This window comes from Poecile atricapillus, chromosome 1 (genome assembly GCF_030490865.1).
Source record: "Poecile atricapillus isolate bPoeAtr1 chromosome 1, bPoeAtr1.hap1, whole genome shotgun sequence".
In the NCBI taxonomy this organism is placed as follows: Eukaryota; Metazoa; Chordata; class Aves; order Passeriformes; family Paridae; genus Poecile; species Poecile atricapillus.
In genome coordinates, this window is record NC_081249.1 from 176,882,402 (window position 1) to 176,904,487 (window position 22,086).

The 22,086-nt window shown below is 38.0% G+C and overlaps 1 protein-coding gene across 4 annotated transcripts in view; it reads right to left on the minus strand.

Moving 5' to 3' along the window:
- The window catches only part of KIAA0586 (KIAA0586 ortholog), a 67,171-nt gene that overhangs the window by 38,819 nt on the left and 6,266 nt on the right, over positions 1–22,086 (minus strand). For 3 of the 4 annotated variants that reach the window (XM_058860729.1, XM_058860721.1, XM_058860738.1), the window contains exons 9-22: positions 21,681–21,801; positions 20,604–20,736; positions 19,220–19,261; positions 17,649–17,872; positions 16,681–16,753; positions 16,100–16,357; positions 15,753–15,927; positions 10,046–10,234; positions 8,980–9,167; positions 7,700–7,807; positions 6,480–6,560; positions 2,046–2,242; positions 1,723–1,841; positions 964–1,148 (exon numbers count right to left, since the gene is read on the minus strand). In XM_058860729.1, the coding sequence (XP_058716712.1) occupies positions 964–1,148; positions 1,723–1,841; positions 2,046–2,242; positions 6,480–6,560; positions 7,700–7,807; positions 8,980–9,167; positions 10,046–10,234; positions 15,753–15,927; positions 16,100–16,357; positions 16,681–16,753; positions 17,649–17,872; positions 19,220–19,261; positions 20,604–20,736; positions 21,681–21,801 (2,093 nt within the window). The remainder of the gene's footprint in view (positions 1–963; positions 1,149–1,722; positions 1,842–2,045; positions 2,243–6,479; positions 6,561–7,699; positions 7,808–8,979; positions 9,168–10,045; positions 10,235–15,752; positions 15,928–16,099; positions 16,358–16,680; positions 16,754–17,648; positions 17,873–19,219; positions 19,262–20,603; positions 20,737–21,680; positions 21,802–22,086) is intronic. The other variant, XM_058860748.1, reaches the window with a different exon arrangement.

The following is a 22,086-nucleotide window of genomic DNA, read 5'->3' on the forward strand; positions in this document are numbered from 1 at the left end:
AGACCACATTATTATTAAAAATGTCTATTAGTGTTACCTGTGCTTGAAACAAATTTAAACTGGAAAACATCAAAGTGCTGCTCAACAGCACAACTCAAAAAATGGTTCACCTATAGATGGTTGCTTTCTTTGCTAATCAAACAAGGGCCAAAGAGGACAAAACTAATATCTTGGAGTGCACAAATACATATAGCAAGGAAAACTCAACCACTTCAGCTAAAGGATATTTCAGTTTAAGCTGATAGAGAAAGAAAAGGGAGATCAGTAAACAGGATGGAAAACAGAAGAGGTTTCTGAGCATCAGAGCGAGCTGAGAGGAACATCAAGCCCTCCTCAATCTGAAATGGAGTGGAAGAGATGCTGGGGGGCTCAGGTTAAGCCCTCAGCAGTGAAACCTTTACTTTTGCCTACAGAATCACCTCTTTGTCCCTTGCAGCAGGCAGGAGGAGGTTTTTCAGTCCATCTGCACTGCAGCAGGACAGAATGACTGATCCCACTTTCAACAAAGCCTTCCATAGTTGGATTTCTAAGCACAGCAATTTCCACAAGCGTCCCAAAGACATTACACAACACCAGATTGCAGCACAGTCATGTTGTTATCAAAGTAAGAGCCAGCTGTCATTTGATTATCAAAGGGAACACAGGAAATTATCCTGTATTACAGGAAGCTCTACTCATCAATTAAGCATTTATTCAAAACTACTGAAGTCAAAACTCAGAAAGAATTAATAGTCATTTTAACAGATATTAAAGAATGGCTGCAAGCCCGTAAGGCCAAAAATAATATTGCTCTCAGCTTCCATTTCTTCTTAGATGAGGAAATTATTTTCTTCATCTCTCATTTGCTTGCAAGAAAGCAGAATAACTATTTTTGGTAACATGAGCTATCTTTCAACAACATGAAATAAAGTACCAAGTCCCTCAGAAGTTCAGTAGGAAATCTTAAATAAAACAGACTCTTACCATCACTGTGGTTGTGCTGGGAGGAACACTTGGATCTGGAACTGCTCTCTGAGCTCGACTGTCACCCAGCATGGTTGCAATGGTTTCACTGAGAGCTTCTTTTACAAAATCATTTATCATTTCTGAGTCCACAGGGACACCAGCATTGACAAAGAGCTGAAATCCTCCACCACCTGCGACTTCAACTGAAAATGAAGGAATGTGAAGCACACAGCCAGGTCTCACTTCCTAAAATCCATGTATTGTACTGCAGCCACTCACTGTCTATGAAATTTTAAACATTCCTTTGCAAAAAGTGATTTGTTTTTAAACTTCCAGATAAACAACAGTAGAGAAACAAATCAGGAGCATAAAAGAAGGCAACAGCAAAGGACAGTGACATCACAGCATAAATGCTTTTCTCTCCATTCTCACACATTCATAACAGAAGCAATTTTGGACATATCTATTAAAAAAAGAAAGGCAAACAAACATTACAGGCTCAGCAAAATGCCAAATGTGATTTAGGTGGCCAATAATAGAAGGTGATTTGTACAGTGCTGTTATTCTAACTCTTTTTATTTTAGATCATTCATTTCAATGGCCTTGTAACACTTGCTCTGTCTCAACATAAATTCAGGTATGCACTGCTGCTTTTCTCAGTTTCACTGGTTCAGGTTTATCCACCCTTGGGCTGAGGCAACAGCCACCTACACAGCTTGTTAAAATTAGCCAAAAATTGAGATAATCCATCTGCTGAGAACAATAATTCCTACTTACCAATGTTAGGGGTTACAACCTCACAGTCTTCACTCTCTAAGCTGCTAATGCTGGGCACCGTTTCTCTCTGAGCTGGGCACATCTCACTGACAATTTTTGCCATTATTTCCTGTTCCACCCTGGCAGAATAAAACCCACTTAAGTGTCAGTAAACACCAAGACACCTAAGAGCACACAAAAGAGCATTCTTGACATAAAAGAATGCAAGGCAGCTCAAAGGAAAATGGATAAGGGAATGGAGGAGAGAAAAAAGGGAAGGATAATTAGGGAATCATTCCTTCTTCCATGTATATTCTTTGCCACTTTGTTAAGTTGCAACTCACCATTTTATCAACTTGTTTTCTATAGTTTCTCTCTTTTCAATCAGTTCATCCAAAATATCAGCAGGCTGCTGAGGAGCAGAAGCCACTGGAGGAAACAAAGGACCATTGTCTTGTGGCGAGGCAACTTTAAACTGGCCATTAAGCTCCAGAAGAGGCTCAATGAATTCTGGAATTTCATCCGTCTCCTCTTCCTGATCCTAATAAATAAGCAGTAAATTAAGTTATGGTACATTTCTGGAAGGCAATGTCACTGAGGTAGCTGTCAGGTTTTTTCTTTCAGGAACATTTGTGGATGTATGACAGCACACAAACCACATTTTCCCTCCTCAGTGCATTGTAGTTAATTGATACAACTCTAAGCTTAGCAAATCATAAATCTGTAGAGGTATAAAGCCATAGGAACTGCTCAGTAAAACATGATTTGGCTCATATTTCGTGCCTGTGCTGTGCAGGGCAGGGAGCCAGTGGCAATGCTAATACTTGAAAAATTTACTTGTGACCTGCATCAGGTTTCTTTAATGTCACACCAGAAATGCTCCTCCTCTAAACAAAAAACTTGAGGAAACATTCTACAGTTATTTGTTGGGTTAGGGGTTTTTTTTTGTTTGTTTGGGTTGGGTTTTGGTGTTTTGGTTGTTTTTCTTAAAATAAATCAAACTTGTTCTTTAGAGTCTCCAGTCTGAAAAGACAAATTCACAAAAGTTAATGAGCATGTAGTCAATCAAAACTCTAATAAACTTGCCAGCACTGAAAACTAGACATTAATAGTTTACACATATGTCACACGTGTGTTTACACTTCCACTAACTTCAGCTGCTGGAAGTTAGAAAGTATTTCTGGGCAGTAATTCAGACAACACTCAAAGACATCTTGATTTTAATGTTAAAATGCTATTTCTAAAAAGTCAGAGAAGTGACTTGGTGTGTTAAAATATCTGGGTTTTCCCAAAGATGTCTCCCTCCTTTTCCCCCAGAGCACAAACACAGCACCAAGTCTCAAAAAGCAGCCACTAACCCATCATATTTTAATGCCTTCTGATGAATGAGAACCTGCAACCTCCACTTCTAATATTGAAAACAAATGTCTCTAATAGTAATATGACTCTCTAAGAAGAAAATTTGGCATGCCAGAAAGAGATGAGGAGCTGAGCCCTGAATTACCAGTGAGAAATATGTGATGGTGCATAAAAGCTAACTGTAAATAATATTTACAAAGATTAATCTCCAACACAGTGAAAGGAGAAAAAAGTCTCCTTTTCCTTTTTATAAATTAAACTTATTTTCAACCCACCAAATAAGAACACCCCGTGCTATATACTATCTATGAAAAAAAAAAAGAAAAAAAATCACAGAAAAGAGAAAGAACAGAGAAAGGAGGAAAAAAGTAACATTTCCCTGTCTCCTTCTCCACCCCAGCATTAACACTTCTCCTACCCTAACACATTTTAAAACTGCAGAGTCAGAGAGGTCCCTGATGGGTATTACACAAAGAACTACTGGGTCTTTCTGGATCTTTAAATAATCTTCAAAGAAGGGAGAAAACCAGAATATGTGTATTTGAATGACAAAGAAAGATCTTTAAACCATTCTAGGCATAGAAATGAGCAGTGAAGTTGAAGTCAGAAGGCCCTGGGTGCCTTGCAAGCTGCTCAGCAGTCCAGGCTGTTGGGATATGTGTATTGAGAACAATAATTCATTCTGACAGCAAATGTAAAGATGTCTTTGTCCAGCATTTCATTATGCATTTTCCTCTGCCTGCATTACTCCATAAATTTTCTTTGATGTTGCCTATTTAATACCTCTGAAAGTATGCAAAATACAAACATCTGGATTAAATAAAGCAAGTACATACAATACATCTTACATCTATTTAGTAACTCTGACAAACTTTTGCAGCTCTACTGCATTTCTAAAATATTTTATATTTTATAGCACACAAATCCACAATAATGCACAAAATTATATTCATTTGGGGGTGATATATTATCTCTGCTGAAATAAAAAAATAATGTAATAGTCAGTATTTAATTATACAGATTGAACTTGAACATATATCAACTTGTAGACCAATCTTGAGTAATCTGCACTAAATTCTGCATTTTGCTTCCCTGGAGACTGTTGAAAATATCTATCACAACCCCCAATCAAAACATGGCATAAATTAGAAACTCTTTCAGATATGATTGGAATATTAATCACTGTACTTTATTATAAAGTATCAAGCCAAAATTCTATTTCCCAAATTACATTCAGATAGTTACAAAAAAAAAAAAGTTTGAAATGAATAGATGTTATAGATTAGTTTTGTTCCATTACTAAACATGTACATGCAGAGTCTTTTATTAAAGACTCCTGAAACTTAAGCCATGGATTTCTTCTTGATGGATTTCTAAAGCCATTCTCGGGAGCAAGGTCAGGCTGCACTGCAGGTGCCACCTGTGAGCTTTTGTCTGAAGAGAGAAGTGTAAAAATATCAATGTCCTGTCCAAGAGCATTAAAGGGAAATGAGGGTTGAGGAAAATACATTTACTCTGAGCTCTGCAGGTTCCACATTTTGTTGTGGCATTCAAATTGGAAGCAAAAATTCTGAGAGAAAAGCCCCTACCTTGCAATTAGGGCATATTCAGAGGGAGTAAAAAGTTCATTTAATCTGAAATCCCAGGAAGTTTGCTACAGAAACTGCAGGATGTGGCTGCTTGTAAGAATTTGAGAGCAGACTCAGTAAATCTGAGAGTCAGCTGTGGGCTCATGTAAGTTGAGCAAGTTTCTCACTCTGAAATGATCCCAGAATCACAAAATGGTTTGGGTGGGAAAGGACCTCAAAGACCATTTTGTTCCAAAGGCCTGCCATGGCCAGGGACACTTCCAGTGCTCCAATCCCTGTCCAACCTGGCCTGGAACACTTCCAGGGGAAACAAACACAGAAAAAGGCAACAAAAACAAACAAAAAAGGAAGATAGTTCACACAAATCCTTATCCTACTCACTTCTAACAGAATTAAGCTTTCATAATAAAAAGGGAGTAGGGGGAAGACAACAAAAGCTATTTTTTTGTATAGCATTTTATGCACATACTTTCATGAATCTGAAGACTCTTTTATAACAATAACTTTGCTTTCTTTTGATGTCTTAAATACCCCTGCCACTCCAGAGACTGATTTTATGCTTCCCCATTGTGTTTGCTTTGCACATTTTTAAGAACATTGTCTGTGTGGTCATAGGCCAAACATATGTTTCACTTGGAACATTTTTGGTATTGTGGTTAAAATATATCCCATTGCCAAAAGTAAAAGATAAAAGCAATCCAGGAAAAATAAATGAAAAAAGAAAAGATGAGTAACTATTATTCACATAATAAAAATTTAACATTGCAGCATTTTTTGATAGTTCCTAAAATTATTTCTTTAAAGCCTTTTTCTTGTGCTAACAGAAGAACAACGTCCACAGAGTTTTAACTCCTCCCCTCCAGTAACATAAGATAATTTTCAAACTGTAAATGAATAAAGAATTTGCACACTTTTGATAGACAAACCATCAAATTAGGTCTGTTTCAATGAACAGATAATGTGAAATGATTCATTCATTTAAAAAATAAATCTACCTGCAAGCTCTAGGGCTAATATTTGATGTACACTCTAATCCTGGGATCAGGAACTCATAAAAGAAGTAAAAAGAATATCTTTTGGGGTAAGTTTTGATTACACACAGTAGATTTTGCTCAGTAAAGTGAAACACAGGCTGGTTCAGCAACCTTGAGTGTGTCTCAGGACCCCCCAGACAAGAGGTCAGCTAACCAAAGGAAGGATTTGCTACTTAAAAAAATTAAGCTGTAAAAGAGGATCTCAAATAAACCTGTGTTACCATAAACCAGAAACAACAACACTGTCAAGAATTTCTTCTGAATATCTCAATCTAACCCTGCCCTCTGTCAGTTTGAAGCCATTCCCCCTTTGTTCTGTCACTCCAGGCCCTTGTCCAAAGTCCCTCTCCAGTTCTCCTGGAGCTCCTTTAGGCACTGGAAGGAGCTCCAAGGTCTCCCCAGAGCCTTCTCTTCCTCAGGACGAAGAACCCCAGCTCTCTCAGCCTGTCACTATATTCATTACATGCAGAGCTTGAAATTGTAAAGTCTAAGTGCTATAATCATTGCTGATTTTAGAGAACTACTTGTATTTCTAGTGGATCCTAACATATCCAAATAAAAGCTAATTTTAGCTTTTTACTCTAATTTTTCAAAAGCTTCTCTACTCACCAACACACAGTAATTTCTAATATCCTCTATAACACTGTAAACAGTTCAGTCTTACTCACAAAGTGTACTTTTAAAGCTGCTAGGAAAGCAAAATAATTCTTTACACTGTGTTTCCAGTTTTGACAGAATAATATGAAACAAATACAAAAATTATTAAAAGGAAAAGACACCTTTGCAATGGGATTACCTGCAGGACATCAGTAACATCAATGAAGTTAGTTCCTGGAAACACTGTGTCTTCCTCATCACTGTGTACTTCTTCTGGAGTCTTACAAAAACAGAGTGCAGTTGTTAGGTATTTCATCTTGGGGGGGTTAGAAATGCATTAGCAGAAAAACTTCATGACAAGAATCAATTAAATCAAACCTTCCACCATCCCAGGTTGCTCCAAGCCCCATCCAACTTGGTCTGGAACACTTCCAGGGATGGGGCAGCCTGAGCTTCTGTGGGCAGCCTGTGCCAGGGCCTCCCCACCCTCGCAGCCAAAGATTTTTTCCTAATATCCAATCTAAACCTGCTCTCTGTCAGTTTGAAACCATTCCCCCCATCCTTACTCTTGTAAATGGTCTCTGTCTTTCTTGTAGGGTCCCTTCAGGTATTGGAAGGCTGCAATGAGGTCACCCCAGAGCCTTCTCTTCTCCAGGCTGAACAATCCCAATTCTCTCAGCCCTTCCTCATAGGAGAGGTGCTCCACCTCTCTAATCAGCTTGCTAGGATGGAGTAATAGGATTTTAAATACAAATCACTATTTTAGTCCACAATCTCTGTCTGACTGAGTGAATGACTGGATCACAGGACTTTGGAGGACCCAGCTCCTGAAGTCAGGAAAATAGAATGGACAATAAGCACACAAAAATAATCACTGCCTCACCAAGCCTTCACACACTCTGTCCTGATCACTCAGCACGCAGCAGCTACCCTTAGAGCTGCACAAAAACCTTCCTTGCTGCTCAGATCAAAATCAAAAACAGTTCTTAAAAGTTGGAGGGGAAGGGGATAGAGTGGCCACTCCAACCCCACAGGCTCCTGGGGCTCAGCGCCCACACCAGTGACCACTCCAGAAGAGCCAAGCAGCAGAGGGAGGGATGAGGAACATCCTCAGAACACTGAAGCCAGAGAAAACAAGGCAGGCATGGGCCAAAAGGGATTATAATTCCTTACAGGACACAGGAACACTGTTTTTCTTAGAGTTTTACCATGGTGATCATGTAATCTTGGCAGAAGAGCGTCTTTCTACAATTTTTCATTTTCTTAAACAAATACCATGTGCGATAAATTCTTTAGAATAATTACTCCATTTTTCCTAGAACTGTCTCATTTCTCTAACTAAAGAAAGACAATGAGAATTTTGCAGCAATTTAACGTATTTTCCTTTTGAACAAGTTTGAATTCCCAGACAATCAGTACCTGTATTAGAGCATCGACAGGAGGGAGCAGAGGCTCAGAGCTTGGGCGAATGTGTCTTACACTCTCACTGGCACTTGAAACACTGTCAATATCAATACTTGGTAACACCTAGGACAGAAAAAAAAGCATCAATATAAAAATCTATCCATTAGCTTGGCTATTATCATTGAACTTCTTAGATTTTTTTCTTCCACCTGGTTCTGAGTCACTAAAATTCAGCGTTCTCCTTTTCTCATGCCTGTATCTGATATCAACTTGGTTCTGAAAATCAAATTACTGCAATGTCAAAAACTAACACCAGAAATAGTCACCTCTCCTCTTGCAGTACCTGATTTCTCCTGTTCTCTAATTCCCTGGCACTGTCTTGCACAGAACAGAAGAAGGTGATAATAATTACCTACAACAGTTAGAGGAGAGCTCTTGTGTTTGACCTGCAATTAGTTTAGAAGATTACAATATAATTTATAATCAAGGTATGTCCAGTATAGTATTAAAATGTGTTGTATTTCTGTTAAGAACAAAGATTTCACTGTTCATTCCTTTGGGAAAAGAAAAATCACCATAAATATTTAAGAAGTGGGTGAAATAACAGCAAAATGCAGGTGGGTGGAATAAAGTGACACAGCAAGGGAAGAAAGCACAGAACACTCTATGTGTGTTTAACTCTGAGCTCCATGAATCATTTGTGTCTGAAAGGTGTGGGGGAGTGTGTGCAGTCTCAACAATCAGAATCCAAAACAATGAACACGTAAGAAACATTCACTTCCCTGACAACAGACTCATGTAAAAAATTCAAACAACAAACCCCAACCTACAAGGTAAGGACTGCAAGGGTTGATTTATCAGGAGTGAAACCCTTGGGCTGACAATCATGCTTGAAACAGAAATCTTAAAGGCCAAAGCAATCATCCAAGAAAACTGACATTTATATTTATACTTCTTTTATTCCAAGTTTGTTCTGGCTCAAAAACCTCATTAAAAAAAAAAAAAAAAAAGAAAATGTGACATAGATTTTACAAATGCCTTGCACAGGTGACTTAGGGAAAAAATATTTTTCTATTTTGGCCAAATAATAAATTTTAAAGTATGTTTAAATTGTTAAAGTATGAATAAATATATTACTATAGCATGAGAAATGCTTGGTCACTCCATTACAGATTTTTCTAGTTCTCACTGAAAACCATCTACTGATGTCAAACTGTGTTACTGATGCATGAGGCTGCCTGTAGTTAGCACTCATTCAAACAAACAAACAAATCATCATCACTCTTGACATGTACCTGCACAGAGAGCTGAGGTGGGTCCTTTTTCTCTGATCTCATCTCTATTACTGCTATGTTTGGTTTTTTTACCTCGACTGGAGGCTGTGGTGGCACTTGAGGAAGGGAGGTTGTAACTGTGACAGGGTGTGGTTTATCTATGATTACTCCAGCTGGCTGCAGTAATGTGCTGCTGCTTTGGGTTTGACCTAAAGACAGTTGAAAAAACAATCAGAACTTCATATACCCATCTCCAAAGCCAGTAAATTAATAAATTAATTAAAATGGTATTCTGTATGTTTTAGAGATTCTTTGTGCAATTACAGACCAATTAAAAAGCCCCCGATTAACATTAGCTAAACTACAGTAATTCACCAGCTAATTTTAAGCTTTTCCAGCAGAAATTGTCAAGTCAACACTACCTTTTTAAATATTATTCACTTTTCTTGACTTTGGTGACATCTACTGCTGAAAACAAGAATTGTGTTTGCCATTCAGAAACTACAGTACTATTACATTTAGTTAACAATCCACACATTTTTGTCTGAGACAGCCTTTTAAAAAAATAATTACCTTATTTCAACGCCTATATAATACTAACCCTTCTCAAAACAAGCCCTATATAAAGGTTCTATTGAAAGTCCAAAAATCCAGAAGTCATGACAAGGAATTTACTGTGCTTGGCACAGTCCTACTGAAATTGTTGGGCTGAAGTCATCGCAAATGTTGAATCCAAGAGTGAGTGATTCAGTTCCTGCTTACGTGGATACCAAACTGAAAGCAAGAACATGAAGCCTAAAACCAAAATGAACTTAAAAAGGTACAGCTAAGCAAGGAACTGCTGTCAGGGTCTCACCTTACATCCAGCATGAAGCATGAGGAAAACCAGAACATTTTCAACTGATCCCTCAGATTTCTGATGAGAAGAGCAGGTGCAAATCTCATGGAATGATTTGGGTTGGAAGGGACCTTAGAGATCATCTAATTCCAACCCCCAAACCACTGACTTGAGAAGATAAAAGTTGTATTTCCATGAAATAGCAGTGATTAACCTGCACACAATCTTCCCCAGGTAATTTGCTCCTACCTAGTGGAATAGCCATGGGAATGAGTTGGCCTTCCAGAGGACCAGAGGCAGCAGGGACATCCTGGCTGGGGCTGAAGAGGTACTGGCTCTGCTGGGCAAAGGCATACACAGGATGCTTCTTCCTGGGGCTGCTGATGACCTTCTGAGTGTGAAGGCAGGTCTGGGTCCTTGCTGACTTCACCTTTGTGCCTGCAACAAGAGCAGATGAACTGTAGGTCCCAGTGCATGAACAAACCCAGTGAGATCACTCTGCTGATCCAAGCCTTCCTACTGAATCCACTGCAAATTTTTGCTGTGGGATGGAGGGAATGAGGGAGGGACTCCCAAAGGGCAGGACCTGAAAGTGCTATATTTAGATGACAGACAGATGTCTCAGTATTGGCAGCAATGAAGAAGTTAAAATTGCAATTTTTAAGTTGAATTTAGCAGATAAGGGCACAGAAACATGAAAAGGATTGAAGGACGGCAGTAAGTTGGAATGAAATGTGTGATTTAGCAGCTAAGAAGAAATCCAGAACTTAGGTTTGAAATGCAGCCACAAAACTGACAGAGGGACAGGTATAATCTGTAAACTCCTGATTTAACAACTCAGTGCTACTGCAAAATCCAGCCCTAGCTAATACCCAAAAGTCTTGACTTCCATCATCAAGAAAACGCTGATTTTTTGGCCCAGTTTTTCAAGTGTATTGTAAATAGCCAGCCAGAAGTAATTTATATGTAAAAATGTATTCAGCAAAGAGCAGAGGAGAGCATTTATTGCAATGTGCATTTCTCACCATGCAAGGTCTTACTCAACTTACAGCAAACAATGGATATTATTAAGGAAATTACTAATGTAAGTGGATAAATACAGTTTAAAAATTCCCCCCAAAAAGGTGCTGACAATTGTCAATCAGGCAGAAGTGCTTCTACTGTTATTTTGTAGGTGTTAGATTAATGAATCTGGAAAGAAACACTCTGATAACCAACTCCATACCTTTATTATAGCCAAAAAAATGTCATTTTACTCCTCTGTTGTTTCTAATAATCACCTCCCTGTACCTACAGCCAGTTAACACATGGTAACAAGCACTTTTTAGTTCTGTTCACATTTAACAGCCTCCTAATTAATTGAGGAATGAAAGTCAACAATTATAAAATATAGGGATAATAAAGACTGATAATGTGACTTTTGTTAGATGCAGACAAGCAGGTAAGGCAGTTCACTTACAAAGTGGTATTTTTGTACAACTTATGGCTTGCAAGTGTGGAAACAGGAACAAGTCAGAACTCCAGTGGGAAAATACAAGTAAGAGAGAAGCATGTTTAGAAAAGAGTTTATGGTCATGTTGGGCAAGCAATGGAATGAGAAATCACAACACAACAGGATAAATGTAACCCCCAGATGTCTCAACAGAACATCTGAGATGAAGCAGGAGAAGACTTCCATAGATGATAACACTGCATTCAGCACTAATTCTGTATCTCTGCAAATATTAAAATAGATTGGACATTAACAGGCACTCTTCATTTTTTAAGGAAAAATCAGCTGGAAACTGAAGTAGCTGTAAACTGAAGCCAAAACCTCATTACAAATCAGATAATAAATCTGAAGTGTCCTATTTGGTTTTGAAGCACAAGGTAATTTGCCATGGGAAGAAGCAGAATTTCTGCTGTCTTTACATGATGAGTTTGTGCCTTTCTGCAAAGCACAGGTTAGCAAAAAAAACTGTTCTGCAGTCAGACAAATTACTGGACTCTGTAACATAAATAGATACAGTTCAGAGGCTTGTGATTTAGAAGAGGTCACACTACATGATCTAACAGTCCCCCTTGGCCTTGAACTTTTGAGTAAAAGCAGAAATTGGCAGTGTATCTGTAATGCTGCCAACTTGTAAAAACAAGGTTTTCACAGTGAGAATGATTAAGTACTGTATACACACAGCACCTCATTTTAATTGCTTTCAACTTTTCATTTCTCCCTGCAAAGTTTATTTGCACTGGGCAGAAACTAGACATTTAATTAAACTTAGCTTTAAAAAAACAGTGTTTTACATGTATTTATCAGTTCACATTATGCAAGAAAACAACTCCAGCTTTTCTTTTTTTTTAGAAACGATCTCTTACTCATAAAAGTTAGTTGAATTTTTTTCCTAACTTCCCATAAGAAACTAAGCATTAGTCACCATAGTTTATTTGCAAAGAAAATGGTTGAGAGTTATAAAATGACTGAAAAGAGACTCTCCAGATGGCCATTTCAGTCTTAAACAAACATCCTTATTCTAACACTAATTTAAAACAAGCTCAGTGGACTGCTCTTACAAAATAGAGTCATTTAACAAGGCTGGATTTTTCAGCCAATCAAACCCAAGGCCAAAGACTTGCAATAATTTTGAAGCCTTTATCACCTGGTACATCAAGGCCAGGAAGGGAATCTGTGGGTGCAGATGTGTGAAGACCTCACCATGCCTAACCTGAAAGAGATTTGTTTATTTCTTTCTCTTTTTGTTTTTTAAGAACATTGTGCTTTGAAGTGCTCATTCAACCTTGGTGCATTTTATTTACACCCCTACTATAGAGGAGCACAGATCTGTTCCTAATTTTATTATTTATACTTTTCTTTGCCATAACAGCTTCTTCCAGAACAGCAGCCCCCAAAATGATTGAGCTGCTCTGTCTTCATGACACCTATGTGAAACACCACGGATTATTTTTCCATTTTATTGGCAAGGCATAGGAAAGGACAAAAATGAAGCAGTTTGACCATTAAGTATTACCAAGAGGCAAAGATACACAATGCCAGTATCAAACAAACCTCAGTCTCAGTTAAAATCAAAAAGCTTGGGAATAGCACACACTCATGGAGTGCTGTTCCTTACACAACGTGCAAAACACTTAGATAAGAACACAAGGGGGTGTCTTATTTACTGTCAGGATAGAGACAAAACCATAACTCCAGCCTGATGTTAAATAAAGAAACAAATTTTATGGTGGCTTTACTGTTGCTAACACACAATTTGCTCTGCAGCATGACTTAATGGCTTGGAAGGGAACCACTCTGGGAAAAGGCTATCCAGAGTTCACTCTCTTTTCCAGCAAAGAGCTTTGAAGCTGTTTGTCACATGCAGGAGTTCTGGAAGATTGAAGGCAGCATTGATCCAGTGCAGTTTTCTCACTTTCATTTCTATTTGCCTCCAACAGAAGAAATCTGAAGCACAGGAGCACAGAACCTGCACCTTTCCACATCACTCACACCACTGAATTCAACTGGTGGTTTCAAATGATCTATTTGTCCTGATTAGATTGGGGAGGGGGGCACTCTTTCTGCCACTTTACAAGATATTGTTTCTGCAGTGATGAAATTGGCCTCCCTGGAAAGGTTATGACCTTCTGTAAAGGACAAGAGCCCAATAAATAGAGAAGAAATTTCTTTTAGGACTCAGCAAAAGCAGAACTGCTGATTAAATATTTTTAAAGAAGTGCCTGTTCTCAATCCAAATCTTAGTGGTCACTGCATCACTGCTATTACTACCCTAAGTGCTTACTAGCACACATTTCATCTAAAAAGATCTATACAGAATAAGTTCAATTATAGGTGTATAGAACAGCCAATAGTCAAAAACAGTGATGTATCATGCTTCAAATGACTACACCAGAGGAAACACCTTTTTTCACCAAAGAAAAGACATTCAAGAGAGGGCAAACAAAACACTTAAGTCACAAGGCTGGTGGATTTCATGTACCAAGGTCTCACCTTTTAAAAAATGGTGAGTTTTGAGAAATTTTCTAGGTTTTTTGCCACGACTATAACGCACATTTTCCAGGAGGGTGGTGAGAATTGTGAATACCTTCTACCAATAACACTTTTTCTTCACAGATCACAGCTGGGCTCCAGAGCACAGGTAAGGAAAGTGCCATAAAGACCATGTCAGACCAAACACGAGATTCTTGAACTTTTCTGAGGACTTGCCACTGTGGATGTACATCATAACCACAGAATCACAGAAGGGTCTGAGTTGGAAGGAACCTTCAGGATCAGCCAGTTCCAAATCCCTGCCATGGGCAAGGACACCTTCTACTAGACCAGGTTACTCAATAATATTAAAATGACAATAACAATAACAATAACAATAACAATAACAATAACAATAATAATAATGTAAAAAAATCCCCAGCCTCAAGCCCCAGCAGTGCCTGTCTTCAGAGATGTAGATATGTTTTACACCATCCATTGCAATGGCCTAAAAACCTGATTTCATTAAGTGACTGGCTGCCTTCTGATGTTAATCTCTTGTATTTCACACAGAATATAATGTTTTGACAGCTATAATAAAAACCCAGGCAGCATTTTTAAACATGGCATTTAAGACTGCATCAAGCATATTTTCCCTGCATGGGTAACAACAGCCTCAGTGCAAGAAGCATGGGGAGAGCCAGTTAATATTTTTCCATGGATGCACATCCTATTTATTCCATTGTGCCCACCATCACTTTAACCACCTCTTCCTCTTAAGCCTCTCTCCCATCTCCACACTTTCCCTTCATTATTATCTTTTCTCATGTCATTTGCTCACTTTCTCCCCAGTAAAATGATCCACACAGTTTTGTCTTTTTTTATAATATCAGTTATAGATTATTCTTAGTTTTTGTATTAAGAATCAAGTAAGTTTTCAAAAGGTAACTAGGAAACAAAACAGATCCAATTAAAACATTACTGTCCACTAACTCTATATGTATATATCTACACTGACCTATGTCAGGTATCATATAGTCTCCCTTTGTAATTATTTTTACACATTTTTAATAGGTTAGGGAATTAGGACCCTCTTATCCTAACACTTTGCCAACAAAACTAACAAATAGAATTCATTCAACCAGTAACAATTCATCAATCAGTAACCTTTATCAATTAATTAACCTTCACAAGCTATCACAGAAAGGAATTCTACTCTGTTTGTAACTCTAACTGGATGAAGGAGTTACTTGCACTTAGTGAACTTAACCAGTGATTCTGATTACATCTTTCAATATTTTCAAGCTAACAGATGTCATCTTCATGCCCTTATATTTAATTTTTCCTATTTTAATTGATGTATTAGAAAAAGGAAATTAAATATGACTTCCTTCAGTTTTCAAGTCTCAGTATATTTCTGAACTCTGAGTGAATTAAATATTTGAATGAAAAATCACTGGATAAACCTGACACAAAAAATACATCTCCCAGTGACTTCTATCAAAAATTGAGTTCATTTTTCAATACACTCGGTTGTGTTTTATTTTAGCAATTCAGCTCATTAAATCTTGGACAACAATAAATACACACTAACACATCATATTTAGAAATAATTATGTTAGAATAATTTATTTAACAAGCTAAAATAAGTGAGAGACACATTAAGCAAAGTTGAAAAACTTCCAGTATTTTTTAGTTTTGAAAAGAAGATCTTAAATAGAAAGAAACTATTTCAAATGGACAGGACCTACAACAACCATCTAGTCCAACTGCCTGACCACCTCAGGGCTGACCAGAAGTTAAATTAAGGGCATTTTCCAAATGCCTCTCAAGCCATGACAAACCTGAGGCAGTGACCACCTCTCTGAAAAGCCACTGCAGTTGCTTAATCTTTATATTGAAGAGTGGATGAATTACAATTAATTAATTTTCACAAGGAATTCCTGGTAGAAAAACTGGGAAGGAACACCTTGTTCCCATCAAAGAATCACTTACCTCTAACAGTCTCTATCAGCTTGGGTCTGGGAAGTTTAAATTTGGGAGAGGGAGAGTTGAATCTCAGGTAAGGTCCCTTTTTAAGTGTGCTACGGTGACCCTGGTAAATGGGTTTCCCATAAACTCGAGACAGATAATCTTCATTTTGGACCAGTGCAGTTCCACCTACATTTTCCTGATGGAGACCAAAAAGGAAAAAAAAGTAGTTTATAATTCTTCATTTATGTAAATTGGAGCAGGACAGAGCTATCACTTTCATTTTGAATGAGTACACCTGCACACACAATTTTTCACGTCAACACTGAACAGTTTTTTTCAGAAAAGAAACCAATTACTTGGCAACTCACATCTGCCTTTCTTTCTCTGCTCTGCACATTTTCAGAAAAGTAAGTTCTAAACCTCTGTTTCTTTGTGTCACCTTCCACCTGCTTCTGCAATGGCTTAGCTGCAGATAAAGGCCTTTTTGTCAAGCATTCTTGGACGTTTTGAGTTTTCTCTTTAATTTCTTTCTTGGTCTTCACAGCCCTAAGGTTTTGGGCTCTCTTGTTCCATGGGGCTTTTTGATCACATTTCTCTTGCTCTGAATCATTTGTTCCCATTTCAGCCTAAACAGGAAACATAAATGTAATAAATGGAGATATTTATCTTCAAGGCCATCAGCAGAGAGTGTGAATAACTTTGCAGCTCTGAGAAAGGGTCTGTTTTTCATGTTAGCCAGCAATTAGGACCAGGGATTTTCATTACACAACTACAGTTTTAAAACAGAGGTAAATATTCTGTTATAGCTTACTGCATGATAGCAATAATGGGCAGCTTTCTCATGTTTTCAAGGGGTGAGTAAATCACTTTACTGTGGACATGAAAGAAAAAGGCAAGGTGGAAAAACATAACACAAAAATCCAAACTAATCTCATTTTTCCAGCCCTACCTGGATTTCCTCACTGATTGTCTTGATCCAGTCATCCACAGTCCTTCGGATACGAATCTCTTCCAAGACATCCCTGAAACAGAAGAAAAAAACATTTTAGGTCAGTGCTTCTCAAATTGCACAGATTTGTTCCTGGGAAAGTAGTGACCTTTAAATACTTTAAAAGAAAAGCAGACAGTGAGATTCTGCACCTCTACACTGTCCTAAAGGCACCAAGCAAAGCCCATGGAGAGTCCCAGCCCCAAATCTGCTCTTGCATGGTGCCAACTGCAAACCCCACTCCCTGCTGAGAAATATTGACATTATTACAAATGTTTTAGGAGTAAGAGGCAGCCATGTGTCACTTCCTACTTTGATCACAACTGAAAAGTCAACAAAAATATTCCAACTTTACAAAAAAGCAGATGACAAATTATTACATCCTCTAGAAGATAATGAGGGCAGGTACCAGGCCTAAAAAATCCCTTATGCATACAGAATAGCTACCATCCTCAGGAAAATGCAAATTTAGATTATATTTTAATAGAAAATTTCCATTATGATTCAAGCAGGAGTATTTAACACAACTAGCAAAGCAAAAGTTCAAAAGCCAAAGATCTGTTGTGAGGTGATTAAATTCTGTAAATTTACAGGCTTATGAAGCCTCTTCTGGCTCTGAATAATTAAATTAGGCTTCAATTTTCTTATTAATGAAAGTTGGTATGGGAACAGTTAAATGCCCTGGCAGCAGAGCAGGGCTTTATCAGTCTGCTTTATCAGTCCAGCTGATAAAGCCTCAGAAATCAGATTTAGACACCTGATAAAAATCAGTTCATACCACAAGGGTTAAAAAACATCTGAATTTCAAGAATCAGACAACGTTTGCTAGAAAGGAACAATAAATCTTTTTTGCAGGCAAGAGCATGAGTTCTTCAGTGCCCAGATCTGGAAACATCAATCCCACAAAGCACTGAACTGCAGGGTCTGACCTGTCTGTAGTGGAGTTACTGAAAGAATATGTGGCATCTCCATCTTTTGCACGAGTAACAGCTTCCAGATTCTCCTCAAGGACTTTTTTATTGTTTTGCACTCCTCTCAAAACCTTTTCAGCATCTGTCAGTATAGACTTTGGCACTTTGACATTTTGAAGGATGGATGGCTCGCTCTGCACATGATGTTCGGGAGGATCAGGTCCAACAGAAGGACTTTTTGGCTAAAATTGAAACAGAACCTCTAGCTTTTAATCAGAGATTGTAATTTCCTATTAATCTGTAATCACATCAATGCCATCATATGAAATACTGCCCATGTGCACTATCAGCAACTTCAATTACTCAAGAACGTTCATTATGTTGCAAATATATTTAGAAAAGTGAGACATCCAAAAGATCTCAAATGAAAAATTATGTGAAGTATGAGAGGCAATGCTAATGAGGCTAATAAGCATGTGAAAAGATGGCAATTAGATACATGAAGCATCACAAGCAAATCTCTCCATGTAACAGTAATTAAATATAATTAAGAGCCTAATAAAAGCCCAAGTCCTCTAAATATATGCACTTGTTTGGCATCAATCTACCCCAAGAAACACCAAGCAATAGTTGTAAGTTTTAACAAGATAAATCCCTCAGCAGCCCCTTGATCCTCTCTCACTTTTACTCATTTTCACTTTTCAGAAGGAACAATGAAACCTCTCACTTTGCAGAACCCTTTTACAAAGATAAAAATCGAGCATAAATTATCTGCTAAGTACAAAAGCAAAGGACACAAACACAGGAAACAAGTTCTCACATTCATTCTCACACTCCTGAGGAAAAACCCAGAGGCCCATGAAAACTTCATTAAACAGTAAAAAATTTTAAAAGTGATAAATGTACATTAAAAAAAACCCCAAACCTCAAGCCAAAATCAAAATACCCAGACTCGAGTAGACTGTGAAAACATCAACTGAATGAACAGAAAAAAAAATCTCACAGATCGCAACTCAGTTTTGGCTTTAAGGCAACTCTTTTGTCAAATCAGAATTAAACAAAAGTTTAATTTGGCATAAATGTGGCACTGGAATCAACACACTGATCACATGACCTTGGTTTTGGTCTGGTGAGAAAAAGACAATATACCAAATTATTTATCAATTTTACACAGGCGTTCATTTTAAAATGGAACTTTTTGACAAATACTAATTCAGTAAGACAGGTAAAATCAGTGAGAAAAGGTAAGAAATACAGACACATGATCAACCGTAAAATGATGTAGTGAGACCCAGATCATGAAATGGCAACTGGATCTGTTAAATATGTAAAAAATGCTGGTAGCAGCAGCCCACAGTGTGCCAATCTGACACAGCAGCTTCCTGCCTGATATTATCCCCTCAAGGGATTTCCTAGGACTGAAGCAGACAGGAACAATGTGATCTGTGCAAGAGCAATCCTTTAACAAACATCCAGGTGTGCAACAGGCAGGCAGTGGTATTTCATTGCAAACAGCTTCAGCTTTAGAGTATTTTACAGAAAGCCCAAAAGCTCACAAAAGAAACACACATAAAAATTTCAAGGTATACCTTAATAAGATTATTCATGTCGGATTTCCATGAACTTGCTTCCTAAAAAGACAGAAGAAGAGCTGTTGAAACTTTTGAAGTAAAATCCATAGGAGATATTGGATCAGTTTCACTGAATTCCTTGGGTTAGAGCACCACCTTCTGTCCTCAGCTAATTCAGACTTTTGCTTTATGACAGAGCTAATTTATCATTTCCCCAGAAATTTATCATTATCTCATTCTACAAACCTCTCAGTGATGAGGAGTCAGTAGCTAAGTGTTTAATTGACCCAACTCTACATTTGCTAAGTCATCACATCTCTTTCTATTGACCTTTTTCATTAGAGAGATTTCAAATAATTTCTGTAATTAATTTCTGTCTTTCTCCTATTCCTTATCTCATCTCATCTTGTTCTGTTGCCTGTACTAAGGCATGTTACTTGTTTAAGTTTTCAGCAAGAGTGGTAAGAAAATATTTGCATACTCAGTGGGGCACAAGGCACCTGTTCCATTCCTGGTAAGAACAGTTAAATGTAAAATTCACAAAGTGTTACAAAATCTATAAAAAACACATCAGCTATGCTATAAGAGATGACAGATGAACCTGTTTTTTTCTAAAGATACAGCAACAAAAACCAGACTGGTAATACAAAATATTTTTTAGGGAAATATACAAGTTGAAACTTTCAACCACAGAAATGAACCAGCAGAATCAGTTACTACATTTCAAGCCAATTCACAGAGGTGAATTTTCAAGATTTTCTTCTTTCTCACTGTGTATATTGACAAGGACAGAAAGGACCACAGCAGATGGGTGAAACCAGGAATGGCACTGGGTTAAAAGATAAAAGCCTCAGCTGTCAAAATCTCCACGTTGCCAGCACAGAAGCAGATCTTGTACCCCCAAAGGTACAAAATCTTTAGCACAAGAAACAGCTCAAGGATTCAATGCCAGGCAATTCCTTGGAAACACCACTCAATAAAAAAAAGAAATGGCAAAATGAGAAAGGAAATGCTTAAAGATGACTGGAGATAAATGGAACATTGTTCTTTCCCAAACAGGAAAATTACATCAGCTCTGTAACTCTGCAGAGAGTATGAACTGAAAATAACCAAAACCTTAAAACAAACAAATAAACAAACTTCTTCTTTTCTTCTTTCTGTCCTCTCTCTCTCACCTATTTTATGTCTGGGACAATTGCACACCCAGAGCATTATTCAGGCTCAAAGCTCTTCCACACACAGAGACTCCAATATTTCAATTAATTGTAAAACAAATGTGGATTTTTTAACAGGTGTAGAAGCAAGAGCAACACTTTTGCTGATACCACACCCCTATGTTTTCCTCCACAATTTTTATTCACCTTGCTCAAACCCCTGCTCATTGTGATTAGATTGATTTTACCTGCAGAATGTTGTGCATTTCTCTTCTCAGCTTGCCAAGATCTTGAAGTAAAGCATCTGCTTTTTTCACTGTTTTCTCAATTGTATTGTAGCTTTCAATAGAAGGAATTAAGCCTCCAGGCAAAGCATTGTGTCTGAGGGGAGAAACACTCCTGGTTACCTCTCATGGCTCCTGAGGTGGCCCAAGAAAGGATTCAACTGGGAAAGCAAGCAGGAATTTACAGCCCAAGTACCAAACATTTAAATAAACTGAAACTTTTTTTGGAATCTGAAGTTATAGAGAGGTTATTGGGTTTTCTTTGTTTACCACTTAACACCTTCAGCTATATCATTTTATTTTCAATAGTGAAATTACATCTAATAGAGCAACATTTAAACTTTTGGTATTTCTCCATTTGAAGCAATTAACATTTTTGTTTACACTGCTCTACATTAGCACGTATGAGCAGTTTCTCCCTGAATCAGTGAAATTATAACTTCTCATTATTGCCTGGGGAAAATATGGTTCAGACTGCATGGCTAAGAACATTTTTTCACCTATTTTAAAGCTTAGGTATTGTTAGGTGGATGCTGCTCCTGAAAAACACTCCAAGTGCAGCCAGCTGACCTCTGAGAGAGGTGTTGTGAGCTGTCTTTAGAAACATCTGTCTGCAGTTCAACAGAAACCACAGAATCGTGGGGTATTAGAGCTGGAAGGGACCCACAAGGATCAGAGTCCAACTCCTGGCCCTGCACAGACACCCCAACAATGCCACCCTGTGCCTGAGAGCGGTGTCCAAACTCTCTGAATTCTGTCGACCTGGGGCCGTGCCCATTCCCTGGGGAGCCTGGGCAGGGCCAGCACCCTCTGGGGGAGGAACCTTTCCTGAAATCCAACCTCAACCTCCCCTGGCACAGCTCCAGCTGTTCCCTCAGGTCCTGTCAAAAGTAATGCCAAAACAGAAATACTCCAGCACAGCTGTGCCAGCCCCAAGGACCACAGCAGTGACTCTGTTACACCATCAGTGTCTAATCCACCTCCCTCAACCTCACTGAAACAGAAACTCTTCCTCAGTTTTGGGTTGTTGTGTTCATCCACCTGTCTCTCTCAGAATGCCAGCCCCTTTCATTGCTGCCTAATGTTGTCTTCTTGGAAAATTCAGCTTGCTTTAGTGGTATTTCTTGAGAATTCAAAACGTGTTCCAGACATTTCCCTTCACCTGAAATGAAGTGAAATGAAGAATTAAAAAAGAAAGTTAGGGTAGTTCAATATATTTAGTATTTCATTTTCCTTTCCAGGTATTTCACCATTATATAATACTCACCAAGGAGAATAAAATATTTTTTATATTTAAAAATGTAGATCTATTTCAGATAAGGCAAGTCACTTAAAACCTGATCTCTCTAAGATTGCTTTAAATTAGCAAAGCTAGGAACAGGGATGAACTGAATCACTGAGAACAAACCCATGACATTATGGACAGAATGCTTCTCCTTTTGTCTTA